At 44.7% G+C, this 24,377-nt stretch overlaps 2 protein-coding genes across 3 annotated transcripts; both read right to left on the reverse strand.

Moving 5' to 3' along the window:
* Positions 1 to 6,552: 6,552 nt before the first annotated feature.
* On the reverse strand, positions 6,553 to 12,264 carry ADI1 (acireductone dioxygenase 1). Its single transcript, XM_009902084.2, has 4 exons — positions 12,083 to 12,264; positions 11,513 to 11,632; positions 9,768 to 9,947; positions 6,553 to 8,046 (listed from the first exon to the last, which is right to left on the reverse strand). Exons 1-4 carry the CDS (start codon positions 12,200 to 12,202, stop codon positions 7,924 to 7,926), a joined length of 543 nt encoding a protein of 180 aa, XP_009900386.1. The 5' UTR covers positions 12,203 to 12,264; the 3' UTR covers positions 6,553 to 7,923.
* A 3,253-nt stretch (positions 12,265 to 15,517) lies between these two features.
* RNASEH1 (ribonuclease H1) lies at positions 15,518 to 24,357 on the reverse strand. Of its 2 annotated transcripts, XM_009902083.2 has the most exons (8): positions 24,223 to 24,357; positions 24,013 to 24,140; positions 22,892 to 23,086; positions 22,226 to 22,325; positions 21,431 to 21,485; positions 18,835 to 18,919; positions 17,683 to 17,807; positions 15,518 to 16,084 (listed from the first exon to the last, which is right to left on the reverse strand). In XM_009902083.2, the coding sequence occupies exons 1-8, from the start codon at positions 24,330 to 24,332 to the stop codon at positions 15,998 to 16,000; spliced, it is 885 nt and encodes a 294-aa protein (XP_009900385.2). In that variant the 5' UTR covers positions 24,333 to 24,357; the 3' UTR covers positions 15,518 to 15,997. The 2 variants fall into 2 exon arrangements, with proteins under 2 accessions (XP_009900385.2, XP_054035987.1); XM_054180012.1 differs by lacking the exon at positions 22,892 to 23,086.
* Positions 24,358 to 24,377: the final 20 nt, after the last annotated feature.

The raw sequence follows: 24,377 nt of genomic DNA on the forward strand, positions 1-24,377 counted from the left end.
CAGCTCAAACAGTTCTGGGATTCTACAATTCCAGTGAATAATTTTGACTGTGATATAGCAATTAACATTCTGTAACAGAGATTCTCATGCATTTAGCTGGAGGTCAGGGGTCATGCTGTATTATTATACTATCTTCTGTGCTTTCAGGAAGCTTGATTTGTCTTTCCCAATTCTACATGATCCACCATCATCCAGCACGCTCAAGCCATTTGTCTTTTTACAATCAAGGAGTAACATGCTTCCTTTACCTTATCCTCACTGCACTGTAAATAACAGCCTGTGATCTGAGCAGCAGAGAAGAATTTATAATCCCAGCAGTGTCAAATAAGCATTACAAAAGAAACATCCTGGAATCATCATCCCCTGTTTTCCGAGCTCCCCTAAATTCCTATTTATATGTAGTACTATGTTACTACTTCAATGTGTTTGCTGCCTTCTTGTTACTGGATCAAAACACCAGTAGAGGAGACTGGGACTGGGTGACCTCTAAGCTCAGTGAGCCATTAAACAAGTGACATCCTGGTAGACATGCAGAATAATTAAAATTTAAATGCAAAGGGGTGTGATCACTGCTGGATGTATGCAAATTGCTAACTGTTTATAAAGTGCCAGAGAGAGTGTCAGTGTCACTTTATGGTTTGGATTCAACAGACATAGGAGTTAAGTGTTTGAATTCCCCATACTCATCCAGTTATACATCTGAATGCTCTGTACACTGTTGAAGCATTAAAACTAAGGACAAAATTATTTGTCCTCAAAACATTAATTACACCAAGCAATCCTGTTCAATTCAATGAATTTGGCTGAATTTAATGCGGGTTCCTGGTGTAAATAAGGACAGAGCTCACTTTCAAAACACAGCATGCATGTGTCAGCTGGCCAAGTGAGAAGAGCTGTGGAAAGTGGAGCCTGAAGGAGCTGATTGTTGTATCCCAGTCTTAAAGCTTAATGTGCCTTAGCAGAAGTTTTGCATTTAAATTTCTGCTTTTAATAAAAGAGGAGCAAAGAGGCTGCACTTCAGATAATTACAATATGCACAGAGACCCTGATCCTCAAAAGGACTTAAGCATCTCTCTGTCATTCCAGTGATAGCTCAGGTGATAACAGGATCCACTAACCAGCTGGGCCCTTATGTTCACCCAGTGCCTCAGTTTTCGGTCTGGACTCATTAAATGTTCCTCAAAGGGCATATACAGACATGTCTGAGGCTCCACAGTGTGCTGGAAAGGAAAATCATTTCTCCACCTACCTCATTCTTTATGTCAGCAAGAGCACTTGTGCAGTCCTGTGCAAGCTGGATGAGCAAACTGACCCAGTGGAAAAACTCCCTCCTTAGCTTCATCCTCATCCTGATGCTTTCAACACAACAGTGTGCTGGGAATTACCAGCCCAACTGAGAAGGCTGCCAAGTTTTCTGCACTGTGGTTGCCTAAGAAGTGGTAGATAGAAAATTACAGAACTGAACTGCAGAAGTATTTTGGTTGGGAAAGACCTATAACATCATGAAGTCCAACCATTATCTAACCCTATTAAGCCTGGTGCTAAAACATATCTCTCACAACCACATCTCTGCATCTTTGACACACAGGGATTCAACCACCTCCCTAGGGAGCAAGCCTGTTCTGCTCTTTGAGAACCCTTTCAGTCAAGAATTTCTTCTCATAGTCTCATAGTATCAGTCAGGGTTGGAAGGGACCACAAGGATCTAGTTCCAACCCCCCTGCCATGGCCAGGGACACCCCACACTAGATCAGGCTGGCCAGAGCCTCATCCAGCCTGGTCTTAAACACCTCCAGGGACGGCGCCCCAACCACCTCCCTGGACAACTCATTCCAGGGCTTCACCATTCTCATGGTGAAGAACTTCCTCCTCATGTCCAGTCTGAATGTCCCCACCTCCAGCTTCATTCCATTCCCCCTAGTCCTATCACTACCTGATATCCTGGGAAGTCCCTCCCCAGCCTTCTTGTAGGCTCCCTTCAGATACTGGAAGGTCACAATTAGGTCACCTCGGAGCCTTCTCTTCTCCAGACCAAACAGCCCCAACTCCTTCAGTCTGTCCTCATAGGAGAGGTGCTTCAGCCCTCTGATCATCCTCGTGGCCCTTCTCTGGACACCTTCCAGCACGTCCATATTCCTCTTGTAATAGGGGCTCCAGAACTGGACGCAGTACTCCAGGTGGGGTCTCACCAGAGCTGAGTAGAGGGGGAGAATCATATCCAACCGAAACCTCCCATGCGGCAACCTGAGACCATTTCCTCTCATCCTATCACTTGTTACTATGGAGAAGAGACCAACACCCACCTGGCCCCAACCTCCTCTCAAGTAGTTGTAGAGAGACACAGAAGGTGTCCCCTCAGAGTTCCCTTTCTCAAGACCAAACAACCCCGGTTCTCTCAGACACTCCTCACAAGACCTGTTGCCCAGACCCTTCTCTAGGTTTGTTGGTCTTTTGGGGACCTGCTCCAGTATCTTTAATGTCCTTGCAATGAGGGCCCCAAAACTGAACCCAGGACTCAAGATGTGGCCTTACCCATGATGAGTACAGAGGCACAATCACTTCCCTAATCCTGCTGGACACACTGTTCCTGACACAGACCAGGGTGCTGTTGGCCTTCTTGAGCCAGCAGGTACTCAGGAGGCCAGGTTCAGCCAGCTGCCAACCAACACCCCCAGGTCTTTCTCTGCTGGACAGCTTTCTAGACACTCTGTCCCACTCTTGCAGCCATATGGTGGCCCACCTAATTTATTCTAAAGCCTATTACTGACCATCAACAATTTGTTTTGAGTCCTCTTGCAGAAAGCAAGACCACTGATCTCTTAAGCTGGTCATGAGAAACTGAGAGAAATGCCACTTTGGAACATTTTGGATTAAAGCAGAAACTAACACAAAGGTACCAAAACAGCTAAATGTAGAAGGGTTGGTTTTGGATAGCTTTGGAACAGCTATGTTTTGCCCTTGAGTTAGGAATGCACACCTTATCAGTAACTGAGAGAAAGAAAGAGGGAAATGTAGGGGAAGATTTGCCTTTGTTCGAATTAGAGAAGGTTGTGTTTGATCTCTGATTTCGAATAGAATGTAAACATCTTGTAACTGAAGGGAGAAACTTGGCAGAATTTAGTTGGATGTGAATATTGTTTTATTTTAACCTATTGCATGCCTTAATTACACACACACCAGTAGAAAATAACCAATTAAGATGTGACACATGTGCCTTCTGACGGAGTATACAACTTTGCTGTGTAATGTAATAAACATCTTCGCCTGCTAACATCTTGCCCTGGATGCTGTGCTTGTAGTGACCCTAGGGTGATCAAACACCAAAACCATATTACTACAGCTAACTTCAAACCCCTCAACTCAATACCACTTCTCCTACCTCACCTCTTTTGTTTTTTTTTTAAACTCTAGTCCTGGAGGAGTTGAAATATTCCCCCTGCCTGAGCTAACACTGCCAACGTGATGTTGCAGGAACCACTTACATAAATTTTCATACTACATCAATGCACTGAGATTTTCCACTAGCTGCAGTAAAACAGACTCATATTTTTGGACCAAAAATCGATTTCATTTGCACTTTTAGACACATGGTGTTTGGGAAGGGGGGAGAGAGTTGGGGGGGAACAAGGCAGGGGGGAACAGTGGGGACAGTGTGGGAAATTTGCCCTGAAAATCAACCATGGTTTTCAGCTGAAGGAGCAGTGTGTTCTTCCTTCCTCCCTCCCTCCCTCCTCTCTCTGGAATGATTTCTATTAATATTAACAATTTTTTTTCTCTCCAGCTATTTCCTCCCAGTGTAACCTCCCATATAATATCTTCACACGTGTGGAATCTTTACACCCAGCCCCAAATTGCTTTTTGTCCTGGCTGACAAAAAAACATTTTCAGAGAGCAAAGCTTTCATCACCCTTTCAAAGACACTTAGAGCACTAAAGGGCATGGGCTCAAAAAGCGTTGACAGCAAGACCCCCCCAGCCTCCAAGAGCTCTCAGCAGCAGAATGCATTGTGCTATGAAAATGATGAACGATCCCCAGCAGGGCGATCGTGTGTTATTCCTGACAGGCAGGAGATGGGAGCTGCACTGGGTGTATATATATTCCTCCAGAGACATGACAAAACAAGGTGGTTCAGTCCTGCTTCCCAGGTCACTTGCTCTATTATTTGGGTGTTGGTCTCTTCTCCCTAGTAACAAGTGATAGGACAAGAGGAAATGGACTCAAGTTGCACCAGAAGAGGTTTAGGCTGGATATCAGGGAAATTTTCTTGACTGAAAGGGTTCCTTGAAATAGCTCCCCAGGGAGATGGTTGAATCCTTATCCCTGAAGGCATTGAAAAGACACTGAGATTAGGTGTTGAGGGACATGATTTAGCACCAGCCTCAGTAGAGTTAGAGAATGGTTTGATGTGATGATCTTAAAGGTCTTTTCCAACCAAAACAATTCTAAGCTCACCCAAAGAAATGTAATCAGCAAGCTGCTGAAACCAATTGCTGTGGGCAGCTGCTTCACTGCTCATCCCCCATCACAGCCTCCAAACTGTAAATCCCTCCCGAGGAGAGGGTGTTACCTGCTCTCTCTTCCCGGTCCCTCTCCTAGTCTGCTATGGCTGTGCTGACAGCTCCTGCTGCTGCCTCCTCCACTTCTCTTGCTGCAGAGAGAGATCAAAATAGAAAGGCCCATAGGAGGAATGCAAAAATTCATGTTGACTATTGTTAAAAACTCCACAAAAAAGCAGAAGAAAGATGAGTTAGATTGGACACGAGGGACTGACACCAGCACCAGGAGAAAGCAGTCATTCCACTTTACATTCAGAAACACAATTTTCTGTGGTGTATAAATCACAGAAATAAAACTTGCTGCTGGCAGTAACTTGTTTATTCCTGTAGCTGTACCTTCAGAACTCCACAGAGTTTATTCCTGGACAAGTGTACAAGAGGACACTTGCTGTACAAGAGGACACTCAACTGCTCCTTCCAGACAAGTGGCACTAAACTCCCTGAAGTGATGAGGCAGATGACATGGTACCATGTCCAAGCAAGCTGACTTGATGGGTGTCTGACCAGAGTTAAACTCTGCTGGTGACACTGATTTTTCACCCAGGCTTGTGACCCACTGCACAAAAGCCAACAGCCTGGATGGAGCACTGGGCAGGCTTGCATTTTGCAAGCGTGGGTTGCGCCTGCAGCCCCCTCCCACAAATTCCCCCATGGGCAGAATGAAGGGTCAGCTGTGTCCCTGCATCTCATCTAGCTTGTAACCCAAGACCTTAATGCAGGAAATGTGCCCTTTCTGGTTACACTATCCAATTTAAGATAAACACTTCAAAATTGCAACTCTGTTTTCAGAAACACAAAGAAATAGAGCCTCCCATGCTCCCCGGAGGTGATTGAATTGCAATCCCCAGAGGCATTCCAAAGATGCAGAGATGTGGTGCTGTGCTACATGGTTTCACACCAGACTTGGTAGAGCTAGGGAATGGTTGGACTTGATGATCTTAAAGGTATTTTCCAACCAAAATGCTTCCATGATTCTATGATATAAAGGATGTCAAAATGGTTAAAAGTAACATAGCTCCGAAGAGAGTCAAATGTTGCCACCTCCTGAAGAAGGTCTGTGCACACCCATAGGGAAAACAATGGGAAAGTTCAGTTACCTACTGCCTGCTACACTAGGAAAATTCGCAGAAGCAAAAGCTTCAGCTTCTTTCTGGGTTCATGTTTACTCAGGACTGCAAGGCAAGAGCTTGTACTGTACCTGGCTGAAATCACAGAATCACAGAAACACTTTGGTTGGAAAAGACTTTTAAGATCATCGAATCTATCCATTACCTAACTCTGCCAAGGCTGGTGCTAAACAGAACTGTCAAGAAGTTTCTTCTAATATCCAACCTAAACCTCCCCTGTGCAACTAAGGACATTTTCTCTCATCCAATCACTTGTTACTAGGGAGAAGAGACTGAGACCCACCTCACTCCAACCTCCTTTCAGGTAGTAATTGGCATACAAATCACAGTCAGCACAAAGCCCCTAAGAACATCTAGAGAGATGATGCAAGCAGTACATCTGACCAGCTGACAAAATTTGTCATTGTAAAGAGCAATGACCAATACCAAAATGCTTCAGTGTCCATTGCTGAGGAGCTGCACAGGGTCATGGTATGGGTTCCAACACCCTTGGCCATGGGCAGGGACACCTCCTACTAGACCAGGCTGCTCAAAGCCCCATCCAACCTGGCTTTTAACAATTCCAGGCTTGGGAGCCTCCACAACTTCTCTAGACAATCTGCTCCAGTGCCTCACCACCCTGATGATAATTAATTTCTTCCTAATGTCTCATCTAAATACTGCAGGGCATGTACTGAAAATGGGATCTAGGTTGTCTACCTCTGCTCTTCTCCATCTCCAAGCAAAACACACACAGCTAATGCTTTCTCCCGTGTTAGAGAAGAACAAGCAGCAGACGCAGCACAAGGAACAATTACGGATTAACAACAAGAGTAACTCCGCTCTTCAACGCGTCCTTAACGTCAGCACAGAAACAAACAAACAGCATCCCCAAGTCAAAGTAATTTTATTAATAACTCCATAAAGCAAACTGCTACATTTTTTCTGAGAGAAAACCACAGCTTTAGGTACCCAGGGCAGAACTTGGGAAGCTGCCTGCAAAAATGCCTATTATGCAAATTTATCTGATGCACATTTTTAGACAAGAATGAAGCAGGGTTTATTTTCTTTAATTAAAACCAGAATCCTACATAGTTCATTAGCATGGATTCAGAGCAGAATGAATATTAATGTAGCCCACCTCTCCCAATTTTACCTGCCAGAAATATAAAGGAAAACTTAAAAAAAAAAAAGAGGTTAGAAAATGGATTCCTGAGCAACTAGAAATGCAGTGGCCTAATGTCACTGCAAGGCTGCCGGCATCTTTGGAAGGTCACAGAGATCTAGAAAACCTCTTTGACTGGAAAAAGGCAAATGACACTGCCAAACTGACACTGCCATCTTCAACAAGGCAAGAAAAAAGATCTGGGGAGCTCCAGGCTGGTCAGCCTCACTTCAGTCCCCAGGAAAATTAGAGAGTAACACTATGGAAGTCATTCCAGGCATATGAAATATCAAGTGATGGGCAACAACCACTTAAGGCCAATTTAGCAAGGGCATGTTCTGCCTGGCCATCCTCACTGCCATCCAAGTTGCCATGACTGGCCCTGTGGAGGAGGAGAAACAGTAGATGTCTTTCACCTTGAACACAGCAAGGCCTTTGACAGTGTGTCCCCAGGAGCCTTGTAGCCACTAAGGATGTGAACTACAAGCTAGGTGAAAAACTTCTAGACCATCAGGTTGGAATGAGTCAGTGAGCAGTTCAAGTCTAACTGCTGGATGACTACAAGTGATATTCCTCAGCAGTCAACACTGGGCCAAAATGTGCTGAACATCTTCTTTGACAGAAGACAGCACAGTTTGTCTAGGCTGGAGAACAGAAGGCTGAAAGAAGCCCTAACTACAGTTTCCCACTAGAGAAGGGACTGCAGAGAAGACAGAGCCAGACTCTTCTCAGGCATTCCCCAAAAGGGCAAGAGACAACTGCAAGCTGTGACTGGGGAGATGGCAGTAAAGAACAAAAGCTTCCCCATGACAACAGCTAAGAGCCAAAACAGCTGCCCAGACACACTGTGGAACCTCCACCACTGAAGGTTTCCAAACCTCAACTTAAGCAACTCGGTCCAGCTTTAAAGCTGGCCTGGTATTTTTCAAGGAGTTGGACTAGATGACCTCCAAAGGACCTTTCAGCCTGATTTTTTTCTATGATTCTGTGATCTCAGTTGTGTATGTAAGCAGAAGTCTAACCAGTGAGAAGCCACAAGTCACGTTTACTCTGACAAGGGCTCCAGGCTGTTCCACCTGTCATGTCTCAGACACCATTACTGTGCTCCTTCAGCCAAAAACTTCATATACTGTTTCCGAGCAGGAAAATCATCGGCAGGCCTGTTGTATGCTGTCCAGACAGGCTCTCCAACGAACAGCCTCATTGCCTTCACGTAATTCTGTCAAAGAACAAGAAGTGACAAGTAATTTAACAGCTCTTTGCCATGGGATCTTCATTGTGAAGTTCATGTTTCATTTGCACTTCTGCAGATTTTCGAAATCACTTCAGGATGGACTGAAAGCTTCAAGTGCTCCAGAAAATTACACAATTACACTGCCATTCCTGCTCCCAGCTACTGCAGTGGGAGATTTAGCACCTGTGCTGTGATACCTTGTGTCACACCCAGTGCCTCCAGATCAGGAGGAGGCAAAACTTTCTCCCTGTTTGAAAGAAACCTGAAAAAAAGTCCTGTCTTGTGCAAATCTTTTGCACTGGATCCACAATATTAGAGTAATGAAGCATCTAAACCCTACTTGCTTAGTTAAACAACAGCAACCAGAATACCCAAGATGGCTACAGGATGTTTTGGAGGAATACCAGAAGCTTCAAAGTGAGATCCATAAAAGCTCGAGTGGGGAGGATGTCAAATATCTTAAAAACCTCAACGCTACAGAAAGTGTAAGGTCTCCAGATTTCAACAAGAGAAGCAACAGTCCCTACCAGTGGCTCACTAAAAGTATGCCAGGAGAGAGGCACAGCTGTGGCAGCAGGAAATGTGATTCCATATAGGTCCTGGAGAAGTCCTCCAACCACTGAGTTATGAGGATCTCTTCTATCTACTATGCTTTAGACCTCACCTGTTTTGTAAACACTAAGTGCTTCTCTTGCACTCAAGTGCTCAGGATTGTCAAGGATAAAGTTAGGCCCTTAAAGAATTTAGCTGCAAAATGCCAAGGGTTTAAAAGCACCTCAAGAATTGACTTTGAAGATGGCACTTCTGGACTAAAGTTTCTGAAGTGGACAAACATTTAAGACTTCTTGTGGATACAACCCGGACCTCCAACGTTTTGTCTATGTAAAGAAAAATCCTTCAAATGGCCATTGTGGCTTACTCAGTGTGGATCTCAAAATGCAGATGTGAAAAGTTGTGGGTTTCACCAAAGCAGTATCTCCTTTTTGTGACATATTTGGTAGCTGCTATCTGGACAGTCGAGCCAAAATTACACAGTCCTCAAGACTATGACAGAGCTGGGATTTTGCCACAAAGGAGAGAGCAGACATTGCCCCATTTTTCCTGGGATACCACTGAGGTAACAGACATGGTTATAAAAGCCCAAAACGACAGACACACAGATCAGGACCACGTGTGCCAATCTCACAGCCACACTGCCAAAAATACTTTCTGAAATCAGGTCACCTCCTGTGGAGCCAGCATCCACTCTAGCACACGCTAGCTGCAAGTAGCAGCTCTGGACCCTTAAATCCTTCTCTCCCTGAAGGTGAATTCAGCACTCATGACAAACGCCACTGCTGGACAGACACACTCTGTCTATCCCCATGAAGACAAACAACAAGGCAACACAGAAGGATCCATCTCCCCCTCAACCGACAGCAGGGGCAGTTGTGGGAAGGCCAGTCACAAGGCTTGGCTTCACAGAAAGTACGCTAAGGCTATCACATGGCAATGACTTGCAGTTGCAGCTGACGAGAGCAAGCTGCATTTGTGACCTGCAGATGAAAGGTTGAGATGCTGTGAATTATTTAGTATTTTTCATATTCCTACTTCATATTTAATATGTTTTGCTAACGAACTGCAAGCCCCAGCGCATGCAGTTACTGATGTGATATACGCTCACATGGATCTGACATCAAAATGTGCAGTGCCCTCTAACAACATACATTCTCATCCAGCGTGAAGCGGTGGTAGATGCCAGCAGGGAGGGTTATCATGTCTCCTTTCTCCATGGAAATACGGATCCATTTGTCATCCTGGTCTCGAACATCAAAATAGCCAGATCCATCTAAGACGTAGCGGATTTCATCGTCTAGGTGTAGGTGTTCTTCGTAGAATGTTTTTATCTAGGAATAGCAAGTATCTCTTAAAAATCCTCAACACATGCTGGAGCAGGTGCTCGCACCCAAAGGAAGCTCTGATCCTGTGAGAAGCCCATGCTGGAGCAGGCTCCTGGCAGGACCTGTAGCCCTGTGGAGAGAGAGGAGGCCACACTGGAGCTGGTTTGCCAGCAGGCCTTGTAATCCTTTGGAGGACCCGCACTGGAGCAGTCTGTTCCTGAAAGCCTGCACCCACGCTAGAGCAGTTCATGAAGAACTGCAGCCCATGGGAAAGACTCACACTGGACAAGTTTGTGGAGGATTGTCTCTTATGGGAGGAACCCCCACACTGGAGCCGGGGAAGTGTGAAGAGTCCTCCCCCTAAAGAGAAAGGAGTGACAGAAAGAAGGTGTGATGAAACCCCCATTCCTTGTCCCCCTGTACTGCTGGGGAAGAGAAGGCAGAGAAGTGTGAGTAAAGTCAAGCCTGGAAAGGAGAGGCTGGGGGAAGGTGTTTTAAGATTTAGTTGGGTTTAGGGTGTTTTTCATTACTCTACTCTGATTTTGTTGGTAAAAAGTTAAATCACTTTTCCCCAAGCTCAGCCTGTTTCACCTGTAACAGTAATTGGTGAGTGATCTCCCTGGCTCTACTCTTACCTCAACACATAGTATTTTCTCTCCCCTGCCCAGCTGAGGAGTGATTAGAGGGACTTCAGCGGGCACCTGGCGTCTACTCAGGGTCAACCCACCACAGCTGGCAAATGAAAATTTGATGGGAATACAGGAAGTGTCATTGGGTTGCTGTCTTCAGGTGAGAGTAGCATGCCAGCACCTGGAAATAGGGAAAGCTCCTTCTAGGAGGCTCATCTGAGAGCCTGACATCATTCACATTCAGCTGTTATGAAATCTCTGGAGACTTCTTTGGAGTCTTCTCTGGAGACTTTCAAAACCCTGGATGTGTTCCTGCACAACTTGATCTATGTGAACCTACTTTAGCAGGAGGCTTGGAGTAAATCATCTCCAGAGGTCCCTTCCAACCCTCAGCATTCTGTGATTCTGTGACACAGTCAGGGTAGCAGCTTCCTAAAAAGGGAAAAAAAAGTCCTGTACAGGGAATGTACCCCACTGACTCCATGAGGTTAATATTCACTTTGAAAAGACTTATTTTGCAAGCAGCCATTAGGATGCCTTCAAAGCTCATGCCCAGGTGGTAACCACCTGCCTTCATCCCAGGGAGGCTGAGGACTGGTCAAACATTGTCAAGGCTATGCTGGTAAGAATCTTAAGTTTTGAAATTAGAGTATCCTTAAATCCTCTTAGTTATGAAATGCCACTATACTTAAAACATCTTTGGTTTGAAATGGCAATATCCTTGAAACTTCTGAAAGCAATCTACAGACACAAAAAGCCTCAACTACTTTTAGAACAATGTCAAATGTGTTTTTTTAATGTTAAGGACTCCAGTGCAGGCTGTATTTGACACATGGAAATCTCTCTGCAGCCCAGTATCAGAGTGTGCAGGTGTTCAAAAGCTGGCTGCACACCCTAGCGGTAGACTTCCAAAATCCTCAGGGAAAGCAAAGACTCTCATACCTTCTCCTCATAATTTGGAAGCTTGTCTTTATGTATTGTTATTATATCCATCCAAGAATAATTTTCTGCTCTCCGAATCTCTTTCAGACATGGATCAGTCTCATAATTATCAGCATCCAACTAAAAATAAATGGTAGGGAACAAAACAGATAATGATTTTAAAAACATTCAGACACGATTGCTTAATTAAGGATGCAATTCAGGTCACCAACGGGGGAAAAGCTGAGCTGCAGGGAGCGTGGATGTCTCCAGGAGTACAAAAGGCGCAGAGGTCAGCCCACCCCCACACAAACCCCTCTTCACGCAATCCCAGCATGGTGGGGGTTGGAAGGGACCTTTGGAGATCATCCAGTCCAAGCTCCCGGCTAGAGCTGAGTCACCCCGACCGAATCACCACCCCCTCCCAGGCTCGGCAAGCGCCGGCAAGCATAGAAATGGCTGCTACCGCCTGCCGCGCAGCGAGGGCGAGCACCGTCCCGGCGAGTACCGGGGCAGACCCGAGGCGCTGCCGCCGCCACCTCCCGGCCCAGCAGACGCGTCACGGGCCGGGCCTGCCACCCCCGCCCTTACTTTGCGGTAGACGACGCCGAGGCTGCGCAGCTGCTCCAGGCTGACGGCGCAGTTCGGCTGCAGGCGGTGAGGAGCCCTCTGGTCTTCCTGGGACTCGTCCATGTACCAGGCCTCCACCATCGCGCCGCCGGGACCGAGGCTGTGCTGCACCGCCCCGCGCGGAAGCGGCCCAAGGCGGGCGGGGCTGGAAGGGCCGGGGCGAGGAGCGAGGTTGTCTCCGCGTCAGCCTGTTTGGGGTGTTAAAGAGGCACGGTCCGCAACTCACAGTACGCTGCAACGGCACAAACTAGAACACAGGAGGCTTCACTTAAACGTAAGGAAAAACCTTCCTGTGGGGTGCCGGAGCCCTGGACCAAGCTGCCCAGAGAGGTGTCGGCGTCCCCTCTGGAGACTCCAAGGTTGTTTAGGAGAGCCAGGGAAGGTTTAGATTGGATATTAGGAAAAATGTCTGCTGAAGAGCAGTCAAGCATTGGAACAGGCCGCCCAGGGAAGTGGCCGAATCACCACCCCTAGGGGCGTTCAAAAAACATGCATCCTAGGACAGGTAGATTATTAGATGCCACCTCTTCTGCATGTTTGTGACATTCTTCTGCCTCAACCAGAAATCTGACCAGGGAAGGCAGGGTGTTCTCTTTCTGGCCAAACTTCTAAAGTGCATGAACAACTCAATGTCTAAATGGAGCCAGTGACAAGCGGTGTCCCTCGGGTCAATACAGCAACCAGGGGAAAGTCTAATCCGTCCACTACATTACCCAAGATAATTTTTACTGGGCAGTGAGAAAAAGCAAATAATCCTCAGCCACCTATTACCTACCAGACAGGCAGTTTCCTCATTCCGTCAGCTCATGAATGGTTTGGGTTGGAATGCACCTTTAATGGTCATCTAGTCCAGCCAATGAGCTGGGTTACCTTCAATTAGAGCAGGTTGCTCTGAGCCCTGTCCAACCTGACCTTAAGTATTTTCAGGGATGGGGCTTCTACCACCTCTGGGCAGCTGATGCCAGTTTTCCACCACCCTCATTATTAAAAAAAAAACACCACAAACCAACAAACAAAAAACACCCAAACCAAAAACCCACAACCACCACCGCTTTCTTCCTTTACATCTAGTCTAAATCTCCCTTTTTCGGTTTCAAACCATTACCCCTTGTCCTGTCACAACAGGCCCTGCTGAAGAGATTCCCCCCCATCTTTCTTACTGGCCCCCTTTAATTACTGAAAGGCCGTAACAAGAGCTCCTTGGAGCCTCCTCTGGGCTAACAACCCCAATTCTCAAGAGGAGGTGCTCCAGCCCCTTGTTTCTTGTGGCCCTTCTCTGGACTGGCTGCAACAGGTCCACATCCTTCTGGTGCTGAGGACTACAGAGCTGAACACAGGAATTTGTGTTAGTTCACACACAGAGGGACAGAATCACCTCCCTTGAGCAGCTGGCCACACTTCTTTTGATGCAGCCAAGGACACAGCTGACCTTCTGGGCTGCTTCATGTGAGTAAATATACGAGTTCATACTTTGCCACCGAGAAGATACTACAATGCATGAGAAGTACAAAGAAATGAAGCTTCAGCAGCTCTGTCATTTCCATATAGCAGTTAACCAACATGGCTTCACCAAAGGCAAATCATGCCTGACAAACTTGGTGGCTTTCTATAAAGGAGTTACAGTACCAGTGGATAAGGAAAGAGCAACTTAAGTCATCTGCATGGACTTCTGTAAAGCATTAGACACTGTCCCACATGACCTCCTGGTCACCACCAAACAGGAAAAGTATGGACTTGAGGGGTGGACCACTTTCTGGATAAGGAATTGGCTGGATTGCCCCACTCAGAGAATTGCAGTCAATAGCTCAACGTCTAAATGGAGCCAGTGACAAGCAGTGTCCTTCAGGGGTCAGTACTGCAACCAGTGTTGTTTAGTGTCAGCAATACAGACAGTGGCACCGAGTGCACCCTCACCAAGACTGCAGATGACACCAAGCTGTGTGTCCCAGTTGACATGCTAGAGGGAATGAATGCCATCCAGGGAGACTTAGCCAGGCTGGAACGGGGGGCCCAAGCCAGCCTCATCAAGTTCAACAAGGCCAAGTGAAAGGTCTTGCACCCAACTCAGAGCAATCCCAAGCACAAATACAGGCTGGGCAAGGAGTGACTCAAGAGCACTGGAGGACTTGGGGGTTCAGTTGACAAAAAAAACCAAACAAACCACACCACCACCACCACACACCAACAAAACCCACACAAACATCAGCTGGTAGTGTGCATCTGCAGCCCAGAAGAGCTGCATCAAGATGGAAGAGTCACCTCCATCATCCTGCTGTTCACACCCTCTACTCTGCGCTCTCAAGACCCCATCTGGAGTACAGCATCCACTGTAAGAAAGACATCAAATCCCTGGAGCAGATCCAGAGGAGGGCCACAAAGATGATCAGAGGGCTGGAGCACCTCCCCTCTGGTGACAGGCCGAGAGAGCTGGGGCTGTTCAGCCTGGAGAAGGCCCCAGAGAAACGCTATAGTGGTCTTCCAGGGCTTGAAGGGGGCCTACAAGAAAACCAAAAAGGGACTTAGAAGGCCCTGTAGTGACAGGACAAGAGGGGATGAAGCTTGAGGAGAGCGGATTTAGACTGGATATTAGGAAGACATTCTTTACAGTAGGGGTAGTAAGACAAAGAAACAGGCTGCCCAGGGAGGTTGTTCAAGGTTGGATGAGGCCTTCAGCAGCCTGGTCTAGTGGAAGGTACCCCTGCCAATGCCAGTGGGGCTTGGACCAGATGATCTTTAGGTTCCTTTTTAACCCAAACCATTCTATTAATGGAGGAATTAAATAAATAATTAGAGACTTCTAGCTTAAGCTCTACTGTTCAATGATATGAAGAAGGTACCTTAGAAAGAAGCTGACAAAAGACAGCATAACAAACCCATTTGCTTTTCCCATATGCATGCATAGAAAATAAAACTATGTTGATTACTGGTAATTACTCTCTAATTCAAGTGCACATTAGCCATTCCATTAATCTCATCATTGACTGGGGAAAAAAAATAATTCAAACACTTGACAACCGGAAGATCTGATCATCTTTAGTTCCATTTCAGATAAAATGGCCAATTATTACCTTTGGGACAACACTGAAGAGGAACTAACAATACTAATGAGAACCAATAAGCATTAACAACAAAAAAAAAAGATAAATTACTTAATGGGAACAGGAAGCCAGAAACAAAGAACTTGGACATTAAGCAGCTTGGGAAAGAACAGCAAAAATGTGTTGCTCAAGTTTACCTGTGACCTGGCTTTTTAGCTTGCTCCTGCTACCTTGCAAAGTAACATACAGAAATCTGCAGATTTCTGTACAAGTGATGATGCTGTGAAGCACAGGCAAGTGTTGCAAGCCCATCTGTAGAGTAGTTGCTGCTAGCACCAGAATGCCAAGGCGTATTCATGGACATTTGCGTTAAGACCTGACTTCTTACCAAACCAACACACACCAAAGTCACCCCACTCCCATCTATTTTGGGCTGTTAATATGTATCACTGTAAAACAAAACCAAACCCCGCATTTATTTCATTAAGAAGAAAATGCACAACATTTAGGAGAAAGACTGAATATTACTTCTTGAGGCTTAACATTACTTCTTCAGAAGCCTGCCTTTACCAGTGAATTCAGAAGTCTTCAAAACAGCTAAAAACACTGACCGCAGCCCTTCAGGAAGATGGCAAAAAAGCAAGCACTCTGTATCATCAATTAAATATTAACTTGATTGTAAAATAAATGCTACAGAAGCAAATGTGGGTTCTTCCAATCCAGAAGCTGATAAATATGTACAGTTCAATGTTCAACTCTGAAACATTTACAGCAGTCCAGTTGTTACTGGGATGTTAATCCTGTTGTTCTCACTACAACAGTCTGTAGTCCCAGTGTGTCAGGATGTTTGTTTACTAGCTCCTTCTCTTGCTAGTCTATCAGCTTCTTCATTTCCTCGAAAGCCGGCGTGACCAGGAACATGCATCTGTTAGGACAAAAGTATAGAGGCATTAGGTATGCAAGAAATCAAGAAAATAGTACATACATGAGATCTGAGCACACAACATGCTTTCATTCATACTCCAGTAGTCTCCTTAGAGGTCCTCCTATCACATTTAGTCTCAATAATGTTCATCTAAGAACCTCTAAGAAATTCCAGTCAAATGGTGAAAATCATTTTTATGGGAAGTAGTGAACTGGATAAGGACCACTTAGCTTTTAAGAAATGCAGACAACAGCTCCAGCTCAAAATTCCTACTTTAAGAGAAGAAATAAAAACCAATCTGGCTTGAGTGCTTAAAGCAAGCTAGTGTTTTCCCAGAAAGACAGCCAGCCTCGATGGTTACAGCACTAACTTGCATACAGAAAAAGGGTATGGGAGGAAATCTCTCAATTTTCAGATGTCTTAAAATCCATCCTTCAATTTGGAAATTAAAACACTTTTATCCTTAAGCCCATCCTTCTCAGAAGTAAGGGTGGAAGAGTGTGGGCCAGGAAGAAGAGAAAGAAAATGAAGCCTGATATTTACAAGATCTGAGAGGGAATAAATATAAAGCTGTGCACCATGGTATTAGGTTTACAGGGCAAGGTTTTGGTACTAGGTTATCTCTGTAAAGGTGTACATGGCAAAATATTGTAAGGACGGCTAAGCTTTGACCTTAAAGTTTTTTACACTTTCTTCCCATCAATAGGCAACAGCAGTTGTTACATAAGATCTAGTCAGCCTTTAAATTGGAGTCTCACACTCAGAAACAGAACAACATGAACGGAGTGGTATCTGCAACAGATTTCACATAGAAAAAGTGCACAGCAAAGATCCACCTCATCCTGTTTTCTACAGAGCAAAGAGAGAAGCCCAATAAAAATGCTATTACCAGCCACAAAGTCAATGTTACAGACATTTATTTCTAGAATAGAAATAGAGTAGAATTTAGAAGGAGGGGATGCAATAAACACAGTAGTCCCCACAATGTTTAGCACTGATGTTAGCAGTTACAGAAAAGCACATTCTGCCAGGAATACGTGTGTAGAAGGGGGGTTTATTAAAAATGGGTATTTTGTAGACTTTTCTGTGCCCAGCTTTCTTGGAAAAAAACACAGTTAAGATTCAGAAAAATGGAATTAGTTTATTGGGGGATATACTCTCTTTTTTCCCCACAGTTTAAAGACACGCTTAACTGAGTTACACCAACAAACCACCATCTTAAGAGTTCTGAAAAACAAATCTGTATTTCAGCTGTGACTTAAAGACACTGTTGTGTTTTAAGCTTAGATCTCCAGGAACAGAAATTTCATCCACAAGCAGTACTAACAACCTAAAAATAATTATTGCAAGCGTTTTCTAAGTAGTAGCAAGGCAGAAGACAAACATTAGCATACATTTTAATGAATAACATACTGGTTCCAAGAGCCTAGATCATGTTGCTTATTTGCTTTCAATAAAACAAGGGCTTTTCTGCATTTATATTTTACTTATGAATGTACAATATTACATGCTAAAATTCTTAGTTATGGTCACACTTGTAAGTGTTTAAGAGAAAGCATGTTGAAGATATCCATAAAAATAAGAACTGAGGTGCTTACCCACTGGATTTCTATGTCTTTTGATAGCTTATCAAGTCTTTCAAAATCTTCTTTATTTATTACACTTCCTCCTGAACTTGTTCTCCAGCCATTTGTTTTCCAGTTGTCAACCCAGCTTGTAATACCTACACAAAAGAAGCATCACCATAAAAATGCTGTTAAAGAAGCCAGCAAGGATCAAGATGGAGCAAAGGGCCTTTCAGCAAGGCATTAACTCTGTGTAGTCCCAAGCAAAGCCCCTGGAGATAAGACAATATTCTTGGCTGGTTCTCTACTGATTTCAAACTTGTGTGTTCCCATTAGTACCTGAATTACCCAACCATGTTTTCCTGAATAGATAAAGACTACAATCTTATATAAGCATTACACATTAAATTACAACATGAATGTCAATAAAATGAAGCTAAGAATAAACTAATATGGCTTTGTTGGAGAAACTAAGGAGAAACACAGGCATAGAAGAAAGTTTCTGCACACTGAACAGAATCCTTCACAGAAGGGCCACCTAAGCAGATTTCTACAGAACAAGAGTTAACATTCTGGCCAGAAAATTTACTGTATTACTACTTAAATAAAGATTTATTTATTTTTTTAAATATCTATGCTGGTTTCAACAATGCAAGACACCCTTACTGCTTTCATGACAAACAGAATCACCAATCTAGCACACAAAAATCTCCTAAAAACTAAACCAAACCACATTCATTTCTACTTAAGCACCTGTTTCTCTCTCTCTCTTATTTTAGAAAGACATTCTTGACACTTTACAAAATAATTTTGATTACACCAGAGTGGGACCTGCACCAACTTCAGAGTACTTTCCTGAGTACATTGTGAAGAGTATACACAGACAACTTTGTTTCTCAGCTGTATGTGATACTACATGCTTTAAACAAAAAATGCTGTAATTACTTGTCAGCCTTTCCTGTGACAGGCACTTTGTATTTACTTGCATTTCATGCGGTTAGCAGGTGACCCCTGTAATATTCTCAAGTTCTTCCACCCAAGCAGTCATGAGTATTGAAATAAGGTATGCATTCTCTTCCTTACACCCCTCTCCCCAGGGCCCAGCATGTTCGGGAACAGCCTTGTGTCATGAAAAAGCATGCAGTGTATCTTTAAGAATCTGGAAAATAGGAATCATTAACTTACCATTAATAGTGAACTTGCTATCAGTGTAGATAATTAGTTTCTTGATGTTTTGACTCTTTGCTTGCTCTATAGCTTTGCAGGCTGCCTTAAGAACATTTCAAAAGAATCACAGTTCAGAACAGGATTTTGCACACAAGTGATTAAAATACCAGCAAGGTACTTGAAACTAACAGAACTACACAGGGTATTGCAGTAATCTATCAATGAGAATCAACATGCTTTGGAGCAGAGGCTCCCAAAATTACACGTGCAGATGGCCACTTAATGAATCAGGCAAAAGGGAAGCCACTTAAGTTTCACTGGCAAGAAAAACCCAAAGCATTATGATATTCAGCTTTTTACTGAAGGAGTAAGCTCCCTAACCAATTTTCAATCTAAGCTTCCATCAATTGCACACCAAGCATCAAGGCATTTTCTCCATAATTTTGAGGAACATTCCAACATTCTAGAATCCCTAAAAAACATTGTTTTATAGTATTAAAAAAAAAAAAAAAAAAGAAAGATTAAGAGGGCAAAGTAGATGGGTTTGGCTGTAGGGCTGAAAACTTCTCCACTGGCAAGTTTGATCTTTGGCATAGCACCACCACCTCTGCTTGTCCCTCTCTAAAATCAAATTCCTGTAGTTTTTCATCAGATCAGTGTTTTAATGGCCATGGTGGTGTTAAGTCAAAAGCTGAATTTGATGGTCTTAAGAGGTCTTCTCCAACCAAAACAATTTTATAATTCTATGAATTCCTCATTTCACTCAATCCCAAACACACAGGGCAGGACAGCAGCAGTACTAAAATGAAGACGAGGTGAGAGGGAAGACCGAATCTGTTGGTGCCAACACAAGTTCATTTCAGGAGTAACAGAGATTACTTCTCAAAGCTTGGAATTGTTTGTTATATATATCTACGGCATATGACACTATAATGGCCTGCATCAGGAACAGTGTGGCCAGCAGTAGCAGGGAGGTCATTGTGCTCCTGTACTCTGCGTTGGTTAGGCCGCACCTTGAGTACTGTGTACAGTTCTGGGCCCCTCAGTTTAAGGACATCGAGACACTTGGAACATGTCCAGAGAAGGGCAACAAGGCTGGGGAGAGGCCTTGAGCATAAGCCCTATGAGGAGAGGCTGAGGGAGCTGGGATTGTTTAGCCTGGAGAAAAGGAAGACTCAGGGGAGACCTCATTGCCCTCTACAACTACCTGAAAGGTGGTTGTAGCCAGGAAGGGGTTGGTCTCTTCTCCCAGGCAACCAGCACCAGAACAAGGGGACACAGTCTCAAGCTGTGCCAGGGGAGGTTTAGACTCGAGGTGAGGAGAAAGCTCTTCACTGAGCGAGTCGTTCGTCATTGGAATGTGCTGCCCAGGGAGGTGGTGGAGTCACCATCCCTGGAGGTGTTCAAGGGGAGATTGGACGTGGCACTTGGTGCCATGGTCTAGTCATGAGGTCTGTGGAGACAGGTTGGACTCAATGATCCTTGGGGTCTCTTCCAACCTCAGTTATACTGTGATACTGTGATTCTCCCCCTGTACGCCGCAGTGGTTAGGCCACACCTTGAGTACTGTGTCCAGCTCTGGGCCCCTCAATTTAAGAAGGATATTGAGACACTTGAACGTGTCCAGAGAAGAGCAACTAAGTTGGTGAGGGGTTTGGACCACAAGCCCCACGAGGAGAGGCTGAGGGAGCTGGGGGTGCTTAGCCTGGAGAAGAGGAGGCTCAGGGGAGACCTTATTGCTCTCTACAACTACCTGAAGGGAGGTTGTAGACAGGCGGAGGTTGGTCTCTTCTCCCAGGCAGCCAGCACCAGAACAAGAGGACACAGTCTCAAGCTGTGCCAGGGGAGGTTTAGGCTGGATGTTAGGAAGTTCTACACAGAGAGTGATTGCCCATCGGAATGTGCTGCCCAGGGAGGTGGTGGAGTCACCATCATTGGAGGTGTTCAGGAGGAGACTTGATAGGGTGCTTGATTACATGGTTTAGTTGATTACGTGGGTCAGATTAGTTGATCGGTTGGACGCGATGATCTTGAAGGTCTCTTCCAACCTGGTTTATTCTATTCTAATACTATCACAATAAAAAGCTGATTCTCTTCTTAACCACTACTCAGCAGCCCTCACCCCAAAGTCTGAGATATACACATTAAAAATGCAAAAGATAGTAAGCAGATTTGAGGACCAAGCTGTTTTAAGTATATTTGGGAATTCTCAAGGTGAACTACCTTCCTTGTTCAAAGCCAAAAAAGATCACCCTGAGAATAATTTGTTTGAAGTCATAACTCCTGATATCCATCGGATATCAGAAGTAACTCACTCACTGAAAGGGTTTTTGATAACCCTAATAAGGTGGTTGAATCCTCATCCCTGGAGGTGTGTCAAAGACACAAAGATGTGATGTTGAAGGACATGGTTTAGCACCAGCCTTGGTAGAGTTAGATACAATTGGTCTCAATGATCTTCAGTCTTTTCCAGCTACAAAGATGCTATGATTCTATGTTTGGTACACTTCCCTCACAGCTCTATAACTAGTTTCTGAAGGCCAAAGTTAAAATACTCATGAGTGCAGTAGTGCAAACTAGCAGGCAAAATAATTTCGTGCCATTTACTACTTACATGTATTTCTGCTCTTTGATTAGTTTGCCGTCCAGGAAGCCTTTCACTGATATTTCTGTGTCCAAGGAATGAACAGTAGTTAGCCCAAATATTCAGAATGGGGTGTAGCAGCTACACATTAGAACAATGAACACAAGACAGCTACTTTTTTTTTCTTTTTTAATAAAGGAGTCTCCCTAGTAACAAGTGGCACATGGAAACATCCTTAAGTTGCACCAGAGGAGTTTTAGGTTGGAGATTAGAAGAAACTTCTGGACTGAGAGGGTTCTTAAACACTGCAACAGGCTCCTCAGGGATCCCCATCCCTGAAGGTCTTTCAAAGAGACAGATGTGGTGCTGAGGGACATGGTTTAGCAACAGACTTGGTAAGATTAGATAATGATTGGTCTCAATGATATTAAAGGTCTTTTCCAACCAAAACAATTCTACAAATACATACTCTAGTTGCAACTTCAACCCACATACTGCAACCTGCCTATCTGGACTTGTCATCACTATTCAATTACATTTGCTGTCTTCTGGGCACATTTACATCTATCTTAAAGACCTCCTGCATCACCTGAATGGTAGCTTCATTCCCTAAAAATGTGACTTGTGGTTGATTGTCCCCATGTTCTAACCTCCCAGAGAAGCTGCTTTCTCTTTTCCCCTCAGTAACTCAATAGACTCATAGCACTGTCACTGTGAGTCTCAACAGCACCATTTTGTATTCAAAAGGAGACTGGTACTGTAAATCACTAACAAAACAAACAATAATATATTTCTTAAAAATAAAAAATCCATCCAGCTACTTACAAAGGGTGACCTGGTCCCCAGTAGACACCTATTCCAGCACGTGCCCTATTACGTCCATTACCTGAGCAACAACCATCTGTATAAACAACTGCGAAGTCACCTAGGAAAGAAGTACCCAGAGCAGAAATTCAACCACCCCTTCAAGGACATAAGACTTTTTAAGCAAAATAAAATGTCTGTCAGCAGATTAATCCCCAAAAACTTCCCTCTTCAGAGAGCTCTTCAAAAAGTTAGCTACAGAAGACATGTCAATTAGTAATGTAAAACACCACAAGCCCCACTGTAGCTTCGTACCCTCACTCGTGTCAAATTAGCCAGCCTCAAGAAGCACCTCTGCCCCAAGTTCCATACTCCCACTGCAGATATTTTCTTCACTCAACTTTAAAACTTCCCAGCCACATCTGTGTATTTAAATACACACATAAAATGTCATCCATAACAACCAGATTGCACTGTACCATTTAAAAGCAGTTGAAATCACACTGGAAGACGATGTAAACAAAGAGATCACTGCTCTCATTTCCATTTAGAATAGAAACAATGTTAAGCTGAACCTGATGTTGCCGTACACAAACCTCCTTAACAAAAACTTCCTGATAATTAATTTGTTACTTAGACAAGACTGCAAAGAACTGGAAAGAGCTTAGGAATAATGAAAGACCTCACCCATATATGAAAATTTATCTTCAGTGACTGTGGGTGCTGAGGCTACTTCATCCTGTTTTACACGCTTTGCAGTGTGTTCTTCATTTGCAGACTGCTCATACGGCCTTTTGCATGTATTGCAACACATAATGCTTCCTTCCAGCTCCTCTCTCTTGTCACCGTTTTCCTGTGTTATGGCTTGAAGACCACATGCCCCTTCCAAAAGGGTAGAAAAAAAAATTTTTAAAGATCCAATATTTGGAACAACTGATTCCAAAGACATCAGTTGACTCAGAACTAGGATAAAGCCCTGCAAAGAATAGATTCGAGTTCTTCCTTCAGCTAGGAGGTTGCTCCCAGGCTTGGTTGGGGTTGCAGTGAACTGCAAGATCCTTCACCCACTAAAGGAGCGGGGCTCATGTCTGGGATCCTGCTAGACTGATTAAGCCTTGTTCATCAGTCAGCTCTTAATGGCTTCAAACTGAAAGACATTAGATTTAGACTTAACGTTAGGTAGAAATTCTTCCCCAGGAGAGTGGTAAAACACTGGGAAGAGGATTCCCAGAGAAACTGTGGAGGTTCCAAGCCTGGCAGTGTTCTAAGCTAGGCTGGATGGGGCTTTGAGCAACCTGCTATAATTGGAGGTGTCCCTGCCCATGGAGGTGGTTGAAACTAGATTATCCTTAAGATCTCTTCCAACTCAGACCATTCTACAATTAGCAATACTAGCCTGTTAACTGATACCATCTCTAAGTTGTTATGCAAATAATATTATAGCAAAGAACAGTCATTCTTGATTTTAGATGAAACTGAAGACACACACATAATGGTCCTTAAAACAGACATACGATAAGCAACGTCCTCCAAACACCTACAGAAACACTTCAATTGCACAGACACATCTACCGCCGTGTCCATGGGCAGAGCTAGCACTGCACTTACTCCCACAGCACTTCGTCAGTTACAAGACACCCACACAGCAGCCGCTGCCCGCGTTTAGCCAGGCACCGCAGTGTTTACAGAGCCACCACGCAGAAACTAAGCGGGCGGTACCAGTGAGCGGTGCAGCCTCCCTCTCTCCTCCCCAGCACCGCCGGGACGCTCCCCCTTCCCCACCGGGGCTGAGGCGAACACGAAGCTACCTGCGGGCTCGGGCTGCTGCTCCTGCCCCAGGACAGCACCCCGCACAAAGGCCCAGGCGTCCTTTTCAGTAGCAAACTTCTTGAAGCTGGCGGAGGGGAACTTGTTCACCTGCTCCTGACATTCTGCCCTGCAATACAGAGACAGGGGAGGACTGAGGGTGGCCCGGCCCGGGTGGCGGCTCCCTGCAGTACCTCTGCCGCAGCCCTTACCAGGTGCGGTAGACTCCCGTCCGCCGACCCTTGCGCACAGCATAGAACATGCTCTCACTCTTGGAAATAAAACAGGAGTGACTGAGCACAGACACAAGCCACCGTAACATGGCGTGGCCCCGCCGCCATTTCCAGCCCCGGAGCCCGCCGCAGCC

The sequence above is a fragment of the Dryobates pubescens genome, chromosome 3 (assembly GCF_014839835.1).
Source record: "Dryobates pubescens isolate bDryPub1 chromosome 3, bDryPub1.pri, whole genome shotgun sequence".
Lineage (NCBI taxonomy): Eukaryota > Metazoa > Chordata > Aves > Piciformes > Picidae > Dryobates > Dryobates pubescens.

Coding starts and splice junctions, on each gene's coding strand:
- ADI1 (XM_009902084.2), bottom strand. CDS start 12,202: ATGGTGGAGGCCTGGTACATGGACGAGTCCCAGGAAGACCAGAGGGCT. Junction 9,948..11,512: donor TTCCAAATTATGAGGAGAAG/GTATGAGAGTCT, acceptor TGCTATTCCTAG/ATAAAAACATTCTACGAAGA. Junction 8,047..9,767: donor GCTTCACGCTGGATGAGAAT/GTATGTTGTTAG, acceptor GTTCTTTGACAG/AATTACGTGAAGGCAATGAG.
- RNASEH1 (XM_009902083.2), bottom strand. CDS start 24,332: ATGTTACGGTGGCTTGTGTCTGTGCTCAGTCACTCCTGTTTTATTTCC. Junction 24,141..24,222: donor ACGGGAGTCTACCGCACCTG/GTAAGGGCTGCG, acceptor TCTGTATTGCAG/GGCAGAATGTCAGGAGCAGG. Junction 17,808..18,834: donor TAGCAAGTTCACTATTAATG/GTAAGTTAATGA, acceptor TCTTTTGTGTAG/GTATTACAAGCTGGGTTGAC.